This window comes from Schistocerca americana, chromosome 6, assembly GCF_021461395.2.
Source record: "Schistocerca americana isolate TAMUIC-IGC-003095 chromosome 6, iqSchAmer2.1, whole genome shotgun sequence".
In the NCBI taxonomy this organism is placed as follows: domain Eukaryota; kingdom Metazoa; phylum Arthropoda; class Insecta; order Orthoptera; family Acrididae; genus Schistocerca; species Schistocerca americana.
Window position 1 is genome coordinate 228,578,952 of NC_060124.1, and position 17,799 is coordinate 228,596,750.

The 17,799-nt window shown below is 41.2% G+C and overlaps 1 protein-coding gene across 1 annotated transcript in view; it reads left to right on the forward strand.

Moving 5' to 3' along the window:
* LOC124619627 (cyclin-K) overlaps positions 1-17,799 on the forward strand; it is a 63,003-nt gene that overhangs the window by 21,167 nt on the left and 24,037 nt on the right. The window contains exons 4-5 of the mRNA XM_047146137.1: positions 6,016-6,121; positions 6,223-6,280. Of these exons, the coding sequence (XP_047002093.1) occupies positions 6,016-6,121; positions 6,223-6,280 (164 nt within the window). The remainder of the gene's footprint in view (positions 1-6,015; positions 6,122-6,222; positions 6,281-17,799) is intronic.

A 17,799-nucleotide genomic window follows, 5' to 3' on the forward strand; every position in this document is an offset into this window, starting at 1 on the left:
TGCCAGACCTGGCTGAAGTAGCAAATTTAATTAAAGAACCATGTCTAAAGCTACACTCAGAGAACAGAGTCAAATGGTCAAATTACTACTCTAAGTAAAAATTTAGAAGCTCAAAATACTCAGTTGAATGTTAAGTTGGATGACCAGAAGGCTGATTCAGCCGTTTTAAGTGAAAAGCTAGATGCACTGAGTGCTAATTTAAGTAGAGAAATACACAGTGAATATTCAAGTAAATAATAAATTGGACGTTCAGAATAAGACTTTAGGATTGCTAAGTGCAAAAGTAGATGAACCTAATAAGGAATTTAGCCAGTTGCGTGAAGGTATGAGAAATTGGTAGACTGAATTTGACTCTTTAAATAATAAGGCAGAAAATGTGAAGTTAGATTTAAAGAGTGAACTCACTAGTTTCTTGAATACTCAAGTTAATCAACTATTTACGGAGTTTAACCAGAGACAGGTTGAGCAACTTCGAGATTTAACTAAAAAATTAGAATTTGATATTGAAGATAAATACAATAATGTAGAATCTGAATTTAGTGAAAAATTAATTTTGTAAAATTGTATGTAATGTTAAATTTAATTCCATAAGACAGGAAATGAATACTTTGAAAAAGAGCACGGATTGACCTAAGGAAGTAATGTGGATTATTCAGTTGAAAATCCCAGGTATTACTGCACGCATTTTTAGTTCCCGAGTAGATAATATAGGATGAAGTTTTAAAGGAAAAATAGCCAACTTGGATATTATAAATGTAAGTAGTTTGGCAGAACCATTTGAGCTAATTAAAGATTGATAAGCTACCGAGAGTATAATCTCCAGAAACATTTCAACGGTTGCTTTTTCAGAACTTAATGATGCTAGCAAGGTTATGGACGACTTGTGCGAAGAATTCAAACTTGTCCATGACAAAGTAGAAAATAGAATAACTTTACCTAATGTTGTGTTACCGAGTAAAGTGGTGAGTGTTTTGCTGTGGGGAGACCTTCACACACAATTTAATGAGAAGTACTGGTCTGCACTTGCTCATGCTATTGAGAAAAAGAGGACGCGGTGGCTAAACGGTGGCAGACAAGTACCTGCTGCACGGTCCACAGTCTCCATGTATGGGTTGAGAAGAACAAGTAAACTTCATTTAGTATTCTGTGCTTTTTAGTGTCTCTGTTGATTGTAAAAAGACTAATGAAAAATTGAATATAGGTTTCTATGTTCATTCATGTATTGGACTTGTTGAAGGCTAGAGACTTCTGAATTGCTTCAAGTCTTGGCTATGAACGAAGCAAGACACATGTATATTATTTGAATATGTGTAAATGAGTCTAATGTTTAAGGAATAAGTTAGCTTGCAGAAGTTGTTGTCTGTGAAAGTTGAAAATATATAGTGATTGAACTGAAAAGTATTTTACGAGTACCAAAATTATTTCAAGGATAGAAAAGTATTTTAATAAATTTCTTTAACCAGCTATAGTCTTCGGAGAAGAAGCTTTTGGGAGATCGAAGTAGCTATTACCCAGAGAAGAAGATCGGCTACACACAACATGCAAGTTAACTGAATTGAGACAAGTGTGTGCCTTGCAACCCAATACCACTGTCTCTTGTCATCCAAAAAACGTTAGAAACCGAGGATAAATGGGAGGGGGGATACAGATTGGTCTGCAAATCTGAGCAGTTTGGAGCAAATGCAGAAAGACAAATTTCCAGTGATGGCAGGTGATTGCTTAGATCAGCACCAAACATTGTCGCTGGGCACCTGCGAGAGGTGTGGACTTTGGAACTCGATAAGGATACTTGTAAAAAGAGATTCAAGGAACACAAGGGTCTGAATAACACATTCATTGTGTTCAGACTAAACTACTGCACTGAAGGCTAATTCTAAACCTTAGAAAAAGCAAAGGATTCGACTGTTGACACAACAGAAGTCGGTGTCTGAGGTCATAGGTCGAGAGCTAACAGAAATAGCAATCACTATCAGCAATGTAAAGTACAAACATTGAGAGCAGCACTCCAAGTGAGAAAATACTGTGTTTGAATCTTCTTCAAGGCTCACATCCCAAAGATCTGACCGAGAACACTTTGAATACGAAAAGCTGGAGTTTTTAAAGGATTGGGTGTGGCACACTGCTTTCTCCCTATCTGCCATGAGCCTGCCAATCCACCAGCACACCACAGGGTGCCTCTTGGCCAACCACATTCAGCTCCTCCCCCTCCTCTTCCTTACCTATAGGTAGGGATTTCTTGTAATAAAATCCCATTTGGGGTAGCAACAGTGGCCAACTGAAAGCTAAAAATCATAGCCCTTCCAATTGTGGCTAGCAGCAACAGAGTTTTACATCATTTTCCTGTTTCCTGGGGATTCTTGTGAGTAGGGATCACTATTCCAGCAGTTTTACTCATTTCCCGTGTCACTCTAACCTGTGTGAACTAGCTGATATTACTGTTCTCAGGAGCTAGTGTTAGGCTTGTTACACATTCTAAGACATACCTGTTTGCAACCACCATCTACAGTGACACCTTACAAAACTGTGCAGATATTGGATGGAGTTATCAATTAATTCTCTGAATTGAAACCTGTACCCTGGGGCGACTGTCCTGGCCACCTGCAATTTACAGACTGCTGCCATTGCTGTTTACCTCATGTAACCTAAACACTACCAATTGTTTGCTCTCTGCGTAGTGTGTCTGCTTTCCTATCTTGGAGTGCTCTCTCTGGATTCAAACATCTCAAGCTTAACAATACACAAGTTAGTAAGTCATCAATACATCACAGTATGTATGGCATGAGTACTATTGGAAAAGGGTTAATAGCAGTGCTATTATTAATTTACGAAGCCATCCTATAAAACTATGGAACTAGTTTTATGCATGCTGCTTGCAAATCAGTGCCAGAGGAATCTGACACATGTAGTGAAAGAAACTGTGAACTGAGTGCAGAGCAGAAATGTACTAAAGACACTGTAAGTGGACCATTATTCAAACATTTTTCATAATTACAATTTTAATATCCAAAGGCTATTCAAGAGATATTAGACTTTTATTTATAAAATCAATCTTTACTCATATGCAATTATTTGATGCTACTCACCTTCAAAATAGTCCCCTTCAGCTACTACACAGCTCCCCCAATGTTGCTGCCACTGCTGGAAGCATCGCAGGAAAGCTTATTTTGATATGGTTTGCAGTTGCTCTGTCAAAGTGCACATAATGTCTTCCTGTTCTGAAATCTGGTCCCTTTGCAATTATCTTTCAATTTAGGGAAAGCCAGAAGTCACTCAGTACTAGGCCAGGAGAATAGGGAGGCTGCCAAACCACAGCCATGTTGTATTTGCACAAAAAACTCTGAATCAATTGAGAACAATGAGTGGGTGCATTATCATGGTAAGGTGTCCACTGCTCACAGGTATGTACATTTGCATCTCACTGCTTGACTAATGCTATGCGGAACCTCTCAGTAGTAGTTCTTACCTTGTGGGGCATACTTGTAATAGACTAAAACACTGGAGTAAAAAAGACAGTCAGCATGACTTTTACATCGTTGTGGACCTGCCTCACTTTTTGGGTCTTAGGGGATGATGGATCTTCCATTACGATGACTGGAACTTTGTTTCAAGGTCATACGCATAAACCCAGGATTGATCACTGTGTTAAGAAAGCTGGGCTTACTGTTCACAGTATCCAGCATGTCCTGTACGATCTCTGAACTTCAGCACAAATTTTGCTGAGATCTGCCTGAAGTCCAAATGGTCCGTTAAAATGGAATGAATGGATCCAATACTAATCCACAAGTCATCTGATCATTATTCATCAATTCTGCATCACTAGGGTCCTTACATGATCAGTAACATAATTTGCACATGTTGAGGACCTACCTTGAAGTGGTTGTACCACTCTTTTATCTCTGTGGCACTCATTGCTTCTCTACAAAAACTTGTCAAATGTTGCAGATTGTTTGAACTTGAGAATTGCCAAGCTTAAAACAAAATTTGAGGCAGTAATAGTGTTCCACTTTTTGTCTTCTTGCCCTCAACGCAAAATCAGACTACTGCCACTTACATGTGTTTACTTGTCAATGACAAGCCAGCAACTTTTTGAAAAAAAATCGGGCATGTGCACTATGCGTGCCTACGGACATAGTGGGTGCATGCCCCAGTACCATTGTTGGTTTCAACAATAAAAAATGTCAGATGATTTTTGAATAGCCCTTGTATTTAGAAAAGTATCAGCTTTTTAGCAAATAATGTAAATGTACGTAAGAAAAATTTCATTGTTCTGTTGTCAATACTTCTGAGAAAAGTTACTCTGGAAATGACATGGCAGAGTTAGAAGGTACCTTCTCCCCTTTAAGTGTGCCTGTGCAGCACTATATATAGCGTGATTTTTTTCCACTATGTACAAACTCTGGGGATTGATCGATGAGAGGATGCGGAACAAAAAAAGTCTAATGAACTTGTCTGCAAATGCTTGGTTTCCATGCTAGAGACCACTTACTCAAACATACATTGTTACGGAGACTGCGGTCTAATAAGCACTGTATCATACAGCCACAGTTACAATATGTGTTGAAAATGGTTTCAACTCGTGCCATGTTCCATCTCACATGTTCACATTGGCCAGGCTGCTTGTGAACATTGTCAAAGATAGCATGAATACATTGCTCCAGTGTCTCCACATCTGGAATGGGATCTGCATACATGATACTTTTGAGATGGCCTCATAAACAGAAATTGCACAGGTTGAGATCTGGTGAACGAGCAGGCCATGCAACTGGCCCCCCTTGTCAAATTCATCGACCAGGGAAGACACGATTAAATACGTTCATACATTAATGGCAAAGTGGGCTGGAGGACCATTGTGTAGCATCCACATAACCCTTTGAAACATAAGTGGTACGTCTTACAGCAGGGTAGGAAAAGTCACCCACAAGAAACGCCAGTAGTTCTGGCCTGTTAGGTGATGTGGAAGGAAGACTGGTCCCAAAATATGGTCATGAGTTATCCCAGCCCATACATTACAGCTGCACTGATGCTGATGATTCACTGCTACCATATCATGGGAGTTCTGCATACTTCTCATAGATGACTTTTATGGAATTTGTTGAAGATACCACTCCATATAAAGGTGACCTTATCTGTGAATAGGATGGATGACATGAATCCTGTGAAGAAACCAGTGACAAAATTCCTCCAATGTGGAAAGTTTGTCAAGTAACAATTGTCAGAATGTTCAACACAGTTGTCTGGCTTACCTTGTACTGGTGGGCCAACTGCCTGGTACTGACACGGTGGTTGCTTCCCACTGAGTTAATCCCATTTTCCTCCAAGTCTGGTGTCCAAACATTTTGGGTATGTCCTTTGTGATTTCCTGTTTCCTGAGTTACCCTGTTTCAGACAAATGGCAAAACATTGTTGCTGTCTGTGGTTGTTATTGGCAAGGATAGGTCTCCTGATTCAACCTTACTGCACACTGGCCATTGCCATTTGCCTTTCCGTAAGTAAACACCATGTTGGCAAGCTCTCAGTTCGAATAGAGACCCATTGTGTACAATGCTGTACTGCATCGACTACAAGGTAAGTCAGCAAGAGAAGTGAGTCGAACACAGTATTACCAGTTACTATGGCAGGAAAGGGAGCTAGGGCATGATGCATGAGGAACAGTACCAAGCTCCAGGAGGAAACCATGCATACTGTAACTGTGTGTGCAAGGAACACTGCATATTAGACTGCAGTCTCTGTAACAAAGTATGATTGAATAAATGGTCTCTAGCATGGGAACTATGCATTTTTGGACTAAGTTCATTAGACCTTTTTTTAATTCTATGTCCTCTCATCAATCAATCCCTAGAGTTTGGACATGGTAGAAAAAATCACCATGAGAGAGAGAGAGAGAGAGAGAGAGAGAGAGAGAGAGAGAGAGAGAGAGAGTCCTTTTTTGTTGTAATAATCCATTTCATTATTATAGACACTCGAATTTACGAACTATTAAAGTTTAAAAGTGTGTCAATTTTCTTTACTTTACAGGAAGAAGTCATGACGCTTGAGAGAATATTGCTTCAGACGATCAAATTTGATTTACAAGTTGAACATCCTTATAGCTACCTGCTGAAGTATGCTAAATGTCTTAAAGGTGAGGTGAATCATTATGTTTTGAACATCCTTTATAAATTAAAAGTTCAGTATTCTGTTGCAACATTTTAGTGAATTTACAGTGAGATGTTTCTTTTGCAGGAGACAAAAGCAAATTACAGAAGATGGTCCAGATGGCATGGACTTTTGTGAATGATAGGTAAACTGATTTCTGTGGTATTCAATAATTACATAAATTTAATGCTTTAATTATGACCTATTTTCTCTGTTGTGCAGAAACTATGTAATATAGGAATTGTCAGATTGTAATGGACTTAGAAATTATCATATAACATTATTGAGTGGGGAGGTAGCTTTGGAGATGTTAAACATCTGGTTCCAATCTATTTGACAAAATTATGGCAATTGTTGCATCTTTGTGATGAAGAGATGAAATGGTATGTAAAACAAACACAGTCTCTGAGAAAGAAAATCTAAAACTTGGCCTGGAATTGAACTCGGAACCCTATGATCTAAAGGCAGCAATGCTAACTGCTAGATCGCTAGCTGCAGACTGACAAGATTCTAATATACACAATTTTGATAATGTTTGGTAACTTTCATTCCAGACCAAATTTATGCCTCACTAAGACTCCAAGAAATGCTGTGGAAAGAATACGGTATATGTATTACAACAGTATTGTGAAAAGGGTAGATTACTACTCACTATGTAGAGGAGATGTTAGTCTCAGACAGACACAATGACAACACTGCCATCATAAATGTATAGCAGTTTTTTCATTCTGCATTGAGTGGAAGCTGTCTCAGACACTGAAAAACTGCCAAAGGAATTGAGCCACTTGCAGAAAGTATTGAAGGAAAACGGCTAAAACAACTGTCAGATTTTGCAAGCTGTATTTCCGAAAACATGTAAATCAGAGGATCCAGAGGAGTACCCAGAGAAGCTTGTATCCCAATCGCAATGCCATCTCTCTAGTTAAAATATTCTCCATCACACACAAAATATATCAGTGTGTGCTTAAATAAATCCCCAAAAGTGCCATCAAATAAATGGGAGAGCAGAGCTATAGAATCTTTGATGGGAATGTTCGCGAATAATGATGCCACATCAAAGCTGGCCATAATACCTTCTCTTCCAAGATGCATTCATTTAATTTGATTGATGAAGTCAGCCGTCTTCTTGATGTGGTGCACAGTGACCAGTTTGTGGAGTAAGGATGCTGGCCAGATGTTTTGCATGTCTGTAAGTTAGCAATCCAGTATTGCTCACGATGGGACATAAAGGTGTGCTGTTCTTGTAAAACTGGAAGGCTGTGCAATGTAGATGGTAGAGGAGCCCGAGGGAGAAGACTTTTAATAACATTCTCTTCCTGTGAAGACCTCTTGAGAATCTCCGACATCTTCCTCATTATTCTGTGTGTGGGGTTCCTTCGTAACTTTTGATGTTGCTGCCTGCAGCTTAAACTGAAACTTTGTGTCATAGTTGGCTCATTCTATAATTATGGCTGCAGTGCCCTTGTCAGCTGACAGGGCTACAAGGAGAGGAAGCTCGAGAGAATTTTTTCCGTACATATCACTGCAAAAGCACGCATTTGTATGTCCATTCAAATTTGCCTTCTGAATGAGAAACTTACTGCATAATTTTTCCTTATACACAAAATCCAGGTGGTGTTGCTCCTACGTGTGGTATTCAGTATGTGTTTTTTTTTTCCCCCTGTTGTTAACAATGTTAATGGCCGATAGCTTAGCTCTAATGTTAACTGTGGTGTAAGGAAAGAATCATTCAATGCATTAAAGGGATTTACAGCAATGGCCTGTACAAAAATAGTCATGATTACTGTAACTCAGCTAACAAGCTAACATTCTACATTGGAAGGTTAGTCAAGTTGTGAATCAATTTCTGTCCATGGTGAGTAGTGTTGTATCCTTCACATAACATTCTTGTTATTCCTGCCTGGATTTTCTGTATATTACAGTATGTACATGCCCCGGAAAATCCAGGGAAAATCCGGGAATTTTTTCTGCTGGGAGAAAACCAATAACAACCCGAGACTTTTTTGGGATCCCGAGAATTTTTCATTGTTTCAGTTACATTTTTGTAATTTTGACTGGCAATAACTGATTCCCTAAAAAAAAAAAAAAAAAAAAAAAAAAAATTACTGCATCCTGCTACTGCAGAATACTACTGAAGCAATAAAACATAAACAAACAAACAAACAAAAAAAGAAAAAAAATAACAAAAATGTTAATTGCGAAGGAAATGCGCCTTTTACAACAACAAAATACCATGTACACAAAGGCGTCTGCCAACAGCAAAATGTGTCAAAGGCCGTAGCACGAAGACTATGCAATACTTAGTAACAACGAACTGCTTTCGATGAGCGTAACATCACAACTGTTTACATTAGATTAGTTTGAGCAGTTGCCAGAGCGGTCAGGCACATGTGCAGTCAGTCGCATATGAGCAGTACCTTCTCCTGCTTCTGGCTACATGAAACCAGATGCTAAACGGAAAAATTTTTGTGGGACGCCCAAGCGGCCAGCTTCACGCATGCACAGAGCATCTGAGTTGTTGTGGGGAGGGGGTCCCCTGTTTACGTTTAGTGATATTCATTTACAGCTCCGTCAGATGAAAACAAAACCAATTTCTGTGGCCGGGAGTTATCAAGTGAATTAAAATACATTCACATAATTACGGAAGGCTGAAATATATAATTTGTTTCAGTTTTCTGCTTTTATTTTATTTCCCAGTTTTTGGTAGACAAGCATTAATCATCTTACAGAACACTGAAGCTATTTTTGTGAGTTTGTTAAAGAAATTTGGCTTTAATTAATCTTTTCCACTGAGGTAGTTAATTTATTTGAAACGAAGTGTTTCATTCCACAGTATAGGCTAGTCCCAACTGTTCACTGAATTGTAAGTGCACGTTTTCATCTTCTGGCACGCATAACATTATGCCATAATAAAGAACCAAACATAAGATAATAAGAGTACTGGTACACCAAGAAAATTTAAGTCCCGAAAATCTACATCTACATCCATACTCTGCAAGCCACCTCGCGGTGTGTGGCGGAAGGTACCTTGAGTACCTCTATCGGTTCTCCCGTCTATTCCGGTCTCGTATTGTTCGTGGAAAGAAAGATTGTTGGTATGCCTCTGTGTGGGCTCTAATCTCTCTGATTTTATCCTCATGGTCTCTTCGCGAGATATACGTAGGAGGGAGCAATATACTGCTTGACTCCTCGGTGAAGGTATGTTCTCGAAACTTCAATAAAAGCCTGTACCGAGCTACTGAGCGTCTCTCCTGCAAAGTCTTCCACTGGAGTTTATCTATCATCTCCGTAACGCTTTTGCGATTACTAAATGATCCTGTAACAAAGTGCGCTGCTCTCCATTGGATCCTCTCTATCTCCTCCATCAACCCTATCTGGTACGGACCCCACACTGGTGAGTAATATTCAAGCAGTGGGCGAACAATAGGACTGTAACCTACTCCCTTTGTTTTCGGATTGCATTTCCTTAGGACTCTTTCAATGAATCTGTCTGGCATCTGCTTTACTGATGATCAACTTTATATGATCATTCTATTTTAAATCACTCCTAATGCCTACTCCCAGATAATGTATGGTATTAAAGCTTAATATTACGTTGGGGCCTACTGCATTGTGAATCTGGACATATGTATGTGCACATTAAGTCAAATTATGCATTTTAGTGTGGTTTATGAAATTCTGATGCTCTTAGGAGTATCCTCTGTTTCTTTTATCATGTAATGTAAGATCTTTTAATGCTTTATATGTATGAACATACAGGCTTCCTATGCTATCATAACTGCACATGCGCATTAATGCCTGTTTCCTGGTGCTTTCTGGCAACTGCTGAAATGAACCTATTTCTAACAGGTCTCAAGAAAATATTATGAATTATGATTTGAAAAGTGGTACTTTCGAAGTAAATTTACTTTTATACAAGATGAATTATGTTACCTGTGAGAGTGTGTAATTTTTCATAAATCACAAAGCATTTGACTTTTGTTTAGAATTTAACACTTTGAGAACCAGCCACTTAGAATAATTTCAAGCCCAGAAGACCAGAAATTTGCCATTATTTCAAATTTTACTGCCACATTTGTTAAATGTATCTTAAAGTGTAACACACGCAAAAAAGACCAATATTATATGTGAAAGCGTAGCTTTTCTTATAGCTGCAGTATATATATTACTTTAAAGCATTAACTTTTCGTATTTGGCTGACTACATCACATGTTCTATGCTTTGAACATCTGCTGTCAATGGCTGGTGAGATCATGCGAGATTTGCTATGATTGGCTTACAAAAGCAATCTCAATTTCAATGCTTTGGAAACTAACGTGTAGTTTTTGGTGGAATTCAAATTTATAATTTCCTAATATGAAGGTATGCAGCTTACATGTTGCTGCACATCAAAGATCCTTTCAAAAAAAATTTTTTTGTTGTTGCTGGGTTTCATATTCTATGCCAAAGTGCCGGGAAGGTCTATGCCTATGTGTAAAATTTCAGTTGGCATAAAGTGCTCTACAGGCTTGAATATGAAAGAGACTAGCAAGCCATAGCTGTGCAACTGAATACTACTAGGAGTAACACCATCTACATTTTGCGTATAAGGAAAAATAATGCAGTAAGTTTCTCATTCAGAAGGCAAATTTGAATGACATACGGATGCATGGTTTCCCAGTGATATGTACCAAAAAAATTCTCTCAAGCTTCCTCTCCTCGTAGCCCTGACTGCTGACAAGGGCCATGCAGCCATAATTATGGAACAAGTCAACTATGACACAAAGCTTTGGTTGATACTGGACACACCAAAAATTATCAAGGGACACAACATACAAAATAATGTGAAAGAGATCGGAGATTCCCAAGAGTCTTTCAGTATAAAAATGTCATTAAAAGTCTTCTCCCTCAGGATCCTCGACCACATACACTGTATGACCTTCTAAAAGTTTGCAAGAACACCACACTTCTACTTTCCACTGTGAGCACCACTGGATAGCCAACTTAGACTTCCAGTACATCTGGCCAGTCTCCTTACTCTGCACGTTGGTCACTGTGTGTACCACATCAAGAATACGGCTGACTTCATCAGTTGAATTATTTTGCTTGCATCTTGGAAAAGGAGATGATATGGTCAGCTTTGATGTGCTGTCACAGTCCACATGCATTCCCATCAAAGATTGTGTAGATCTGCTCTTCCAGTTATTTGACGACACTGCTAGGGATTTATTTAATAACACTGAGATTCTCATGTTTTTTGTTGTTGTTGTTGTTGTTGTCTTCAGTCCTGAGACTGGTTTTATGCAGCTCTCCATGCTACTCTATCCTGTGCAAGCTTCTTCATCTCCCAGTACCTGCTGAAACCTACATCCTTCTGAATCTGTTTAGTGTATTCATCTCTTGGTCTCCCTCTACAATTTTTACCCTCCACGCTGCCCTCCAATACGAAATTGGTGATTCCTTGATGCCTTAGAACATGTCCTACCAACCAATCCCTTCTTCTAGTCAAGTTGTCACAAACTTCTCTTCTCCCCAGTCCTATTCAATACCTCCTCATTAGTTATATGATCTACCCATCTAATCTTCAGCATTCTTCTGTAGCACCACATTTTGAAAGCTTCTATTCTCTTCTTGTCCAAACTAGTTATCATCCATGTTTCACTTCCATACATGGCTACACTCCATACAAATACTTTCAGAAACGACTTCCTGACACTTAAATCTATACTCGATGTTAACAAATTTCTCTTCTTCAGAAACGCTTTCCTTGCCATTGCCAGTCTACATTTCATATCCTCTCTACTTTGACCATAATCAGTTATTTAACTCCCCAAATAGAAAAACTCCTTTACTACTTTAAGCGGCTCATTTCCTAATCTGATTCCGTAGCATCACCCGACTTCATTCGACTACGTTCCATTATCCTCGTGTTGCTTTTGTTGATGATCATCTTATACCCTCCTTTCATGACACTGTCCATTCCATTCAACTGCTCTTCCAAGTCCTTTGCTGTCTCTGACAGAATTACAATGTCATCGGTGAACCTCAAAGTTTTTATTTCTTCTCCATGGATTTTAATACCTACTCCGAATTTTTCTTTTGTTGCCTTCACTGCTTGCTCAATATACAGATTGAATAACATCGGGGAGAGGCTACAACCCTGTCTCACTCCTTTCCCAACCACTGCTTCCCTTTCATGCCCCTCGACTCTTATAACTGCCATCTGGTTTCTGTACAAATTGTAAATAACCTTTCGATCCCTGTATTTTCTCCTACCACCTTCAGAATTTGAAAGAGAGTATTCCAGTCAACATTGTCAAAAGCTTTCTGTAAGTCTACAAATGCTAGGAACATAGATTTGCCTTTCCTTAATCTAGCTTCTAAGATAAGTTGTAGGGTCAGTATTGCCTCACGTGTTCCAATATTTCTACGGAATCCAAACTGATCTTCCCGAGGTCGGCATCTACCAGTTTTTCCATTCGTCTGTAAAGAATTCGCGTTAGTATTTTGCATCCGTGACTTATTAAACTGGTTGTTCAGTAATTTTAACATCTGTCAGCACCTGATTTCTTTGGGATTAGAATTATTATATTCTTTTAGAAGTATGAGGGTATTTCACCTGTCTCATACATCTTGCTCAGCAGATGGTAGAGTTTTGTCAGGACTGGCTCTCCCAAGGCCGTCAGTAGTTCTAATGGGATGTTGTCTACTCCGGGGCCTTGTTTCGACTCAGGTCTTTCAGTGCTTTGTCAAACTCTTCATGCAGTAGTATCATATCTCCCATTTCATCTTCATCTACATCCTCTTCCATTTCCATAATATTGTCCTCAAGTACATCGCCCTTGTATAGGCCCTCTATATACTCCTTCCACCTTTCTGCTTTCCCTTCTTTGCTCAGAACTGGGTTTCCATCTGAGCTCTTGATATTCATGCAAGTGGTTCTCTTTTCTCCAAAGGTCTCTTTAATTTTCCTGTAGGCAGTATCTATCTTACCCCTAGTGAGATAAGCCTCTACATCCTTACATTTGTCCTCTAGCCATCCCTGCTTAGCCATTTTGCACTTCCTGTCGATCTCATTTTTGAGACGTTTGTATTCCTTTTTGCCTGCTTCATTTACTGCATTTTTATATTTTCTCCTTTCATCAATTAAATTCAATATTTCTTCTGTTACCCAAGGGTTTCTACTAGCCCTCGTCTTTTTACCTAATAGATCCTCTGCTGCCTTCACTACTTCATCTCTCAAAGCTACCCATTCTTCTTCTACTGTATTTCTTTCCCCCATTCCTGTCAATTGTTCCCTTATGCTCTCCCTGAAACTCTGTACAACCTCTGGTTTAGTCAGTTTATCCAGGTCCCACCTTTCTGCAGTTTCTTCAGTTTTAATCTACAGTTCATAACCAATAGATTGTGGTCAGAGTCCACATCTGCCCCTGGAAATGTCTTACAGTTTAAAACCTGGTTCCTAAATCTCTGTCGTACCATTTTATAACCTGTCAGTATCTCCAGGCTTCTTCCATGTATACAACCTCCTTTTATGATTCTTGAACCAAGTGTTAGCTGTGATTAAATTGTGCTGTGTGTAAAATTCTATCAGGCGGCTTCCTCTTTCATTTCTTAGCCCCAATCCATATTCGCCTACTATGTTTCCTTCTCTTCCTTTTCCTACTACCGAATTCCAGTCACCCATGACTATTAAATTTTCATCTCCCTTCACTATCTGAATAATTTCTTTTATTTCATCATACATTTCTTCAATTTCTTCATCTGCAGAGCTAGTTGGCATATAAACTTGTACTACTGTAGTAGGCATGGGCTTTGTGTCTATCTTGGCCACAATAATGCATTCACTATGCTGTTTGTAGTAGCTTACCCGCACTCCTATTTTTTTATTCATTATTAAATGGACTCCTGCATTACCCCTATTTGATTTTGTATTTATAACCCTGTATTCGCCTGACCAAAAGTCTTGTTCCTCCTGCCAACGAACTTCACTAATTCTCACTATATCTAACTTCAACCTATCCATTTCCCTTTTTAAATTTTCTAACCTACCTGCCCGATTAAGGGATCTGACATTACACGCTCCGATCCGTAGAATGCCAGTTTTCTTTCTCTTGATAACGACGTCCTTTTGAGTAGTCCCCACCCGGAGATCCGAATGGGGGACTATTTTACCTCCGGAATATTTTACCCAAGAGGACTCCATCATCATTTAACCATACAGTAAAGCTGCATGCCCTCGGGAAAAATTACGGCTTTAGTTTCCCCTTGCTTTCAGCTGTTCACAGTACCAGCACAGCAAGGCCATTTTGGTTAGTGTTAAAAGGCCAGATCAGTCAATTATTTTGTGAAGAAGACTATTTTAAACAGATGGATGGCATCACGATCGGGATCTCATTAGCTCCAGTTATAAGCTGACCTCTTTGTGGAGTACTTTGAGGACATCACCCTGGATATCGTTCCTGCAAAGCCTAATTGCTTTTATCGTTAGGTTGATGACAAATTCATTGTCTGGTCTCATGGAAGTGAAAAGCTGGAAGAATTCTTGGGTCACAACAACAGTATCCGTCACAATGTCAAGTTCACAATAGCGATAGACAGATGGTGCCTTGCCATTTGTTGATGTCCTTGTCCACCGCGGAGGAAATGTATGTCTCAGCCATAGTGTTTACCATAAACTCACCTACATGGACTGATATCTGCACACTAAAAGTTATCAACATCTGTCACAGAAACATTCTATTCTAGGGGGGGATGCATCAAGATAAAGCTGAAAACCTGCCCCCCCCCCCTTACCCAGGGGACTCACGTTCCTTTCGTGAGTATGTGCGTGGCAAGCATGGGGCCCCAAGCTTTTGCAGCACTCCTTCTTTCCTGGGCTGCACTTGTTTTCCTTTCCAGTCCTTGCTCTTTCCCCTTTGCCCTCTCCTCTTCCTCTATTGGTGTCCTTGTTTATGTGTTTATGTTGGCCCCGCTATCCTCCTGGTTATGTTGGCTGGTTTTGTTGTGTAATTACCTCATCCTTTTGGCATTCTCTGGTCCCCCTCTGGGGTTTGACCTCCATTACTAAATTTCTATTCCATAGTGTGAGCCATTTGGGGAAGAGCACCTTACCTAGTGTCTCCGACGTGTCGTCGTCCTAGTTCCTTCCACCTTTTCCTTCACATCATTGTCTGATGCTAGGGTACATAGCCAGCCCATGTGGTGGGGTCGCTATGTACCCTTTTGGTTGACCCCCCTGAAAATACTGGGATCACACTTCCAATACCTGAGCTGTGACCTCCTCATGTAAGCCTAGGAGTGGTTGCTTGTCGTCCTGGAGCATTGGAACTCCCGGCAATGGCCGCTGTGCCAGACGGCCCTTGCTGTGGCTGGGTGGTGCCTGTGGGGAGAGTTTGGTGAAGTGGACTCTCAGAGCAAGGTGCGGTCGGGTTAGTTGATCAAAACTGCTTCAGTCACCCAGTCTGCGGCCCTTCGTGCCTGTAACCATCTTGGCACAATTCCTGCGTCCATTACCTACACCCCCCCCCCCCCCCCCCAATCAGTCTTTGAATATGGCTCAAGGTGTAATTTTTCGCACGGACCTCATCCTTCAAACTGATAAGGAACTTGGGGACAATCATGGACAGCAGGGTGTTCACTTTGTTCGGTGTGTTCAGAAGGGTCCGAAGGACAATCGCATTGATACTGGTGCCTTTATCCTGGCCTTTGAAGGGGATACCCTCCCTGAGAAGGTCAAGATTATGGTTTATCAATGTGACGTGAGGCCATACATCCCACCACCTATGAGATGTTTTAAGTGCTTGCATTTTGGCCACATGTCTTCCTGCTGATCGCAGGCCCCTCTCTGTGGTGACTGTGGACGTCCACTCCATGAGGGGAGTTCCTGTGTTCCCTCTCCTGTGTGTTAATTGTCATGGTAATCAGTCTCCACATTCACCGGATTGCCCAGTTTATAAGGAGGAAAAGAAGATACAGCAGTATAAGTCCCTTGATCGTATAACCTACGCTGAGGCTCGTAAGAAGTATGCACGTCTTCATCCTGTGTCCATGACGTCTAGCTATGCTTTAGTTACATCTTCACCCCTTCCTTCCTCCAGTCCCGAACCCCTCTCTCCCCCCCCCCCCCCCCCCCTCTCCCCTGCAGCTCCCACACCCTTCCCTCCGGGTGCCACTCCCCCTCCCCAGCTGGAGAAGTGTCCCACTGCTTCAGTGTCTGCTGGTCGAGGGCACCCCTTCCGGGATCCCCCTTCCTGGCACCTTCCAGGCCAAAGGTCTGCTGCCAAATGACCACTACGAGAACCACAGTCTGTGGACTCCCAGGTCGCCCAATCTCTTTCTGTTCCGGATCTTGCTGCAGCTGGCTCCTTTTTGCCGCACGTCCCTCCTCGATCTCAAACAGAAAAGAAGAAGAAACACAAGTCCTGGGACAAGGAGCCTCTGGTGTCGCCAGAGGTCCTGTCCCCACCTTCGCAACCTGACTCTGACCTGCTGTTCATGGATGTCGCTCCCTCCTTGTCGGTGACGGTGGTGACCCGGTGGCATGACTGGCTTTAGCCTGTTCACTCCCTATTTGAATCCTCGTTCTGTGGTTATCCAATGGAATTGTAATGGATATTATCGGCACCTTCCGCAGTTGAAATCCCTTATTTGATTTTACTCTGCAGCTTGTGTGGTTCTACAGGAATCTCATTTTACTGATGATCACTCACCGACCCTCCGTGGTTTCTGTGCTTTCTGTCGAAATCGGGTTGGCCCACTGTGGGCCTCTTGTGGTGTTTGTACATTGGTCTGTACGGACATTGCTAGCATGTGGATTCCTCTTCAAACTACATTGGAAGTGGTTGCTGTTAGGGTCCACCTGGTCTCTGAGGTCATGGTTTGAAATCTTTATCTCCCTCCTGACAGGACTCTTACACCTACTGCCTTAACTGCCCCCTCCCTTCCTCCTTCTCGGGGATTTTAATGCTCCTCATCCCTTCTGGGGCAGTGCATTTCCATCTAGTTGGGGTCTTCTCATAGACCAGGCTCTTGCAAACCACGACTTGTGCCTTCTTAATGATGGCTCTCCTACTCATTGTAGTGCCGGTCATGGTACCTTTTCTGCCATTGATCTTTCTCTTTCTTCTCCCTCCATCCTCCCTTCATTACACTGGTCCCCACACGACGACCTTTGCGATAGTTACCACTTTCCATTGATTCTCTCCCCCCCTTCCCACTCCCTGATGGACAGGTTACCTCGTTGGTCTTTCCAACGTGCCGATTGGCCTCTATATACAGCACAGGTTGTTCTTTCTCCCTCTTTGTCTGGTTGTATTGATGACGTCCTCTGTGACGTGTCTTATGAGATTGTTTGTGCCTCTAGCCTTGCTATCCCACACTCATCCGGACCATTTCGCGGCCGGCAAGTCCCGTGGTGGAGTCTGGCCATTGCTGTTGCATCCGTGATCGTCGAGCTTTGGAACACCTTAAGAGGCACCCATCTGCTGTCAATCTTATGACCTTTAAACGCCTTCACACCAAAGCTCGTTACTTAATCAAACAGAGCAAACGGGTATGTTAGTAATGCTTTGTTTCTTCCCTCGGTTCTACTGTCCCTTACCCATTGTCAGTCAGAACCTTTTACTGAATGGGAACTTGTTTCCGCAATTTCGTCTTCTCATGGTACGGCCACTGGCCCAGACT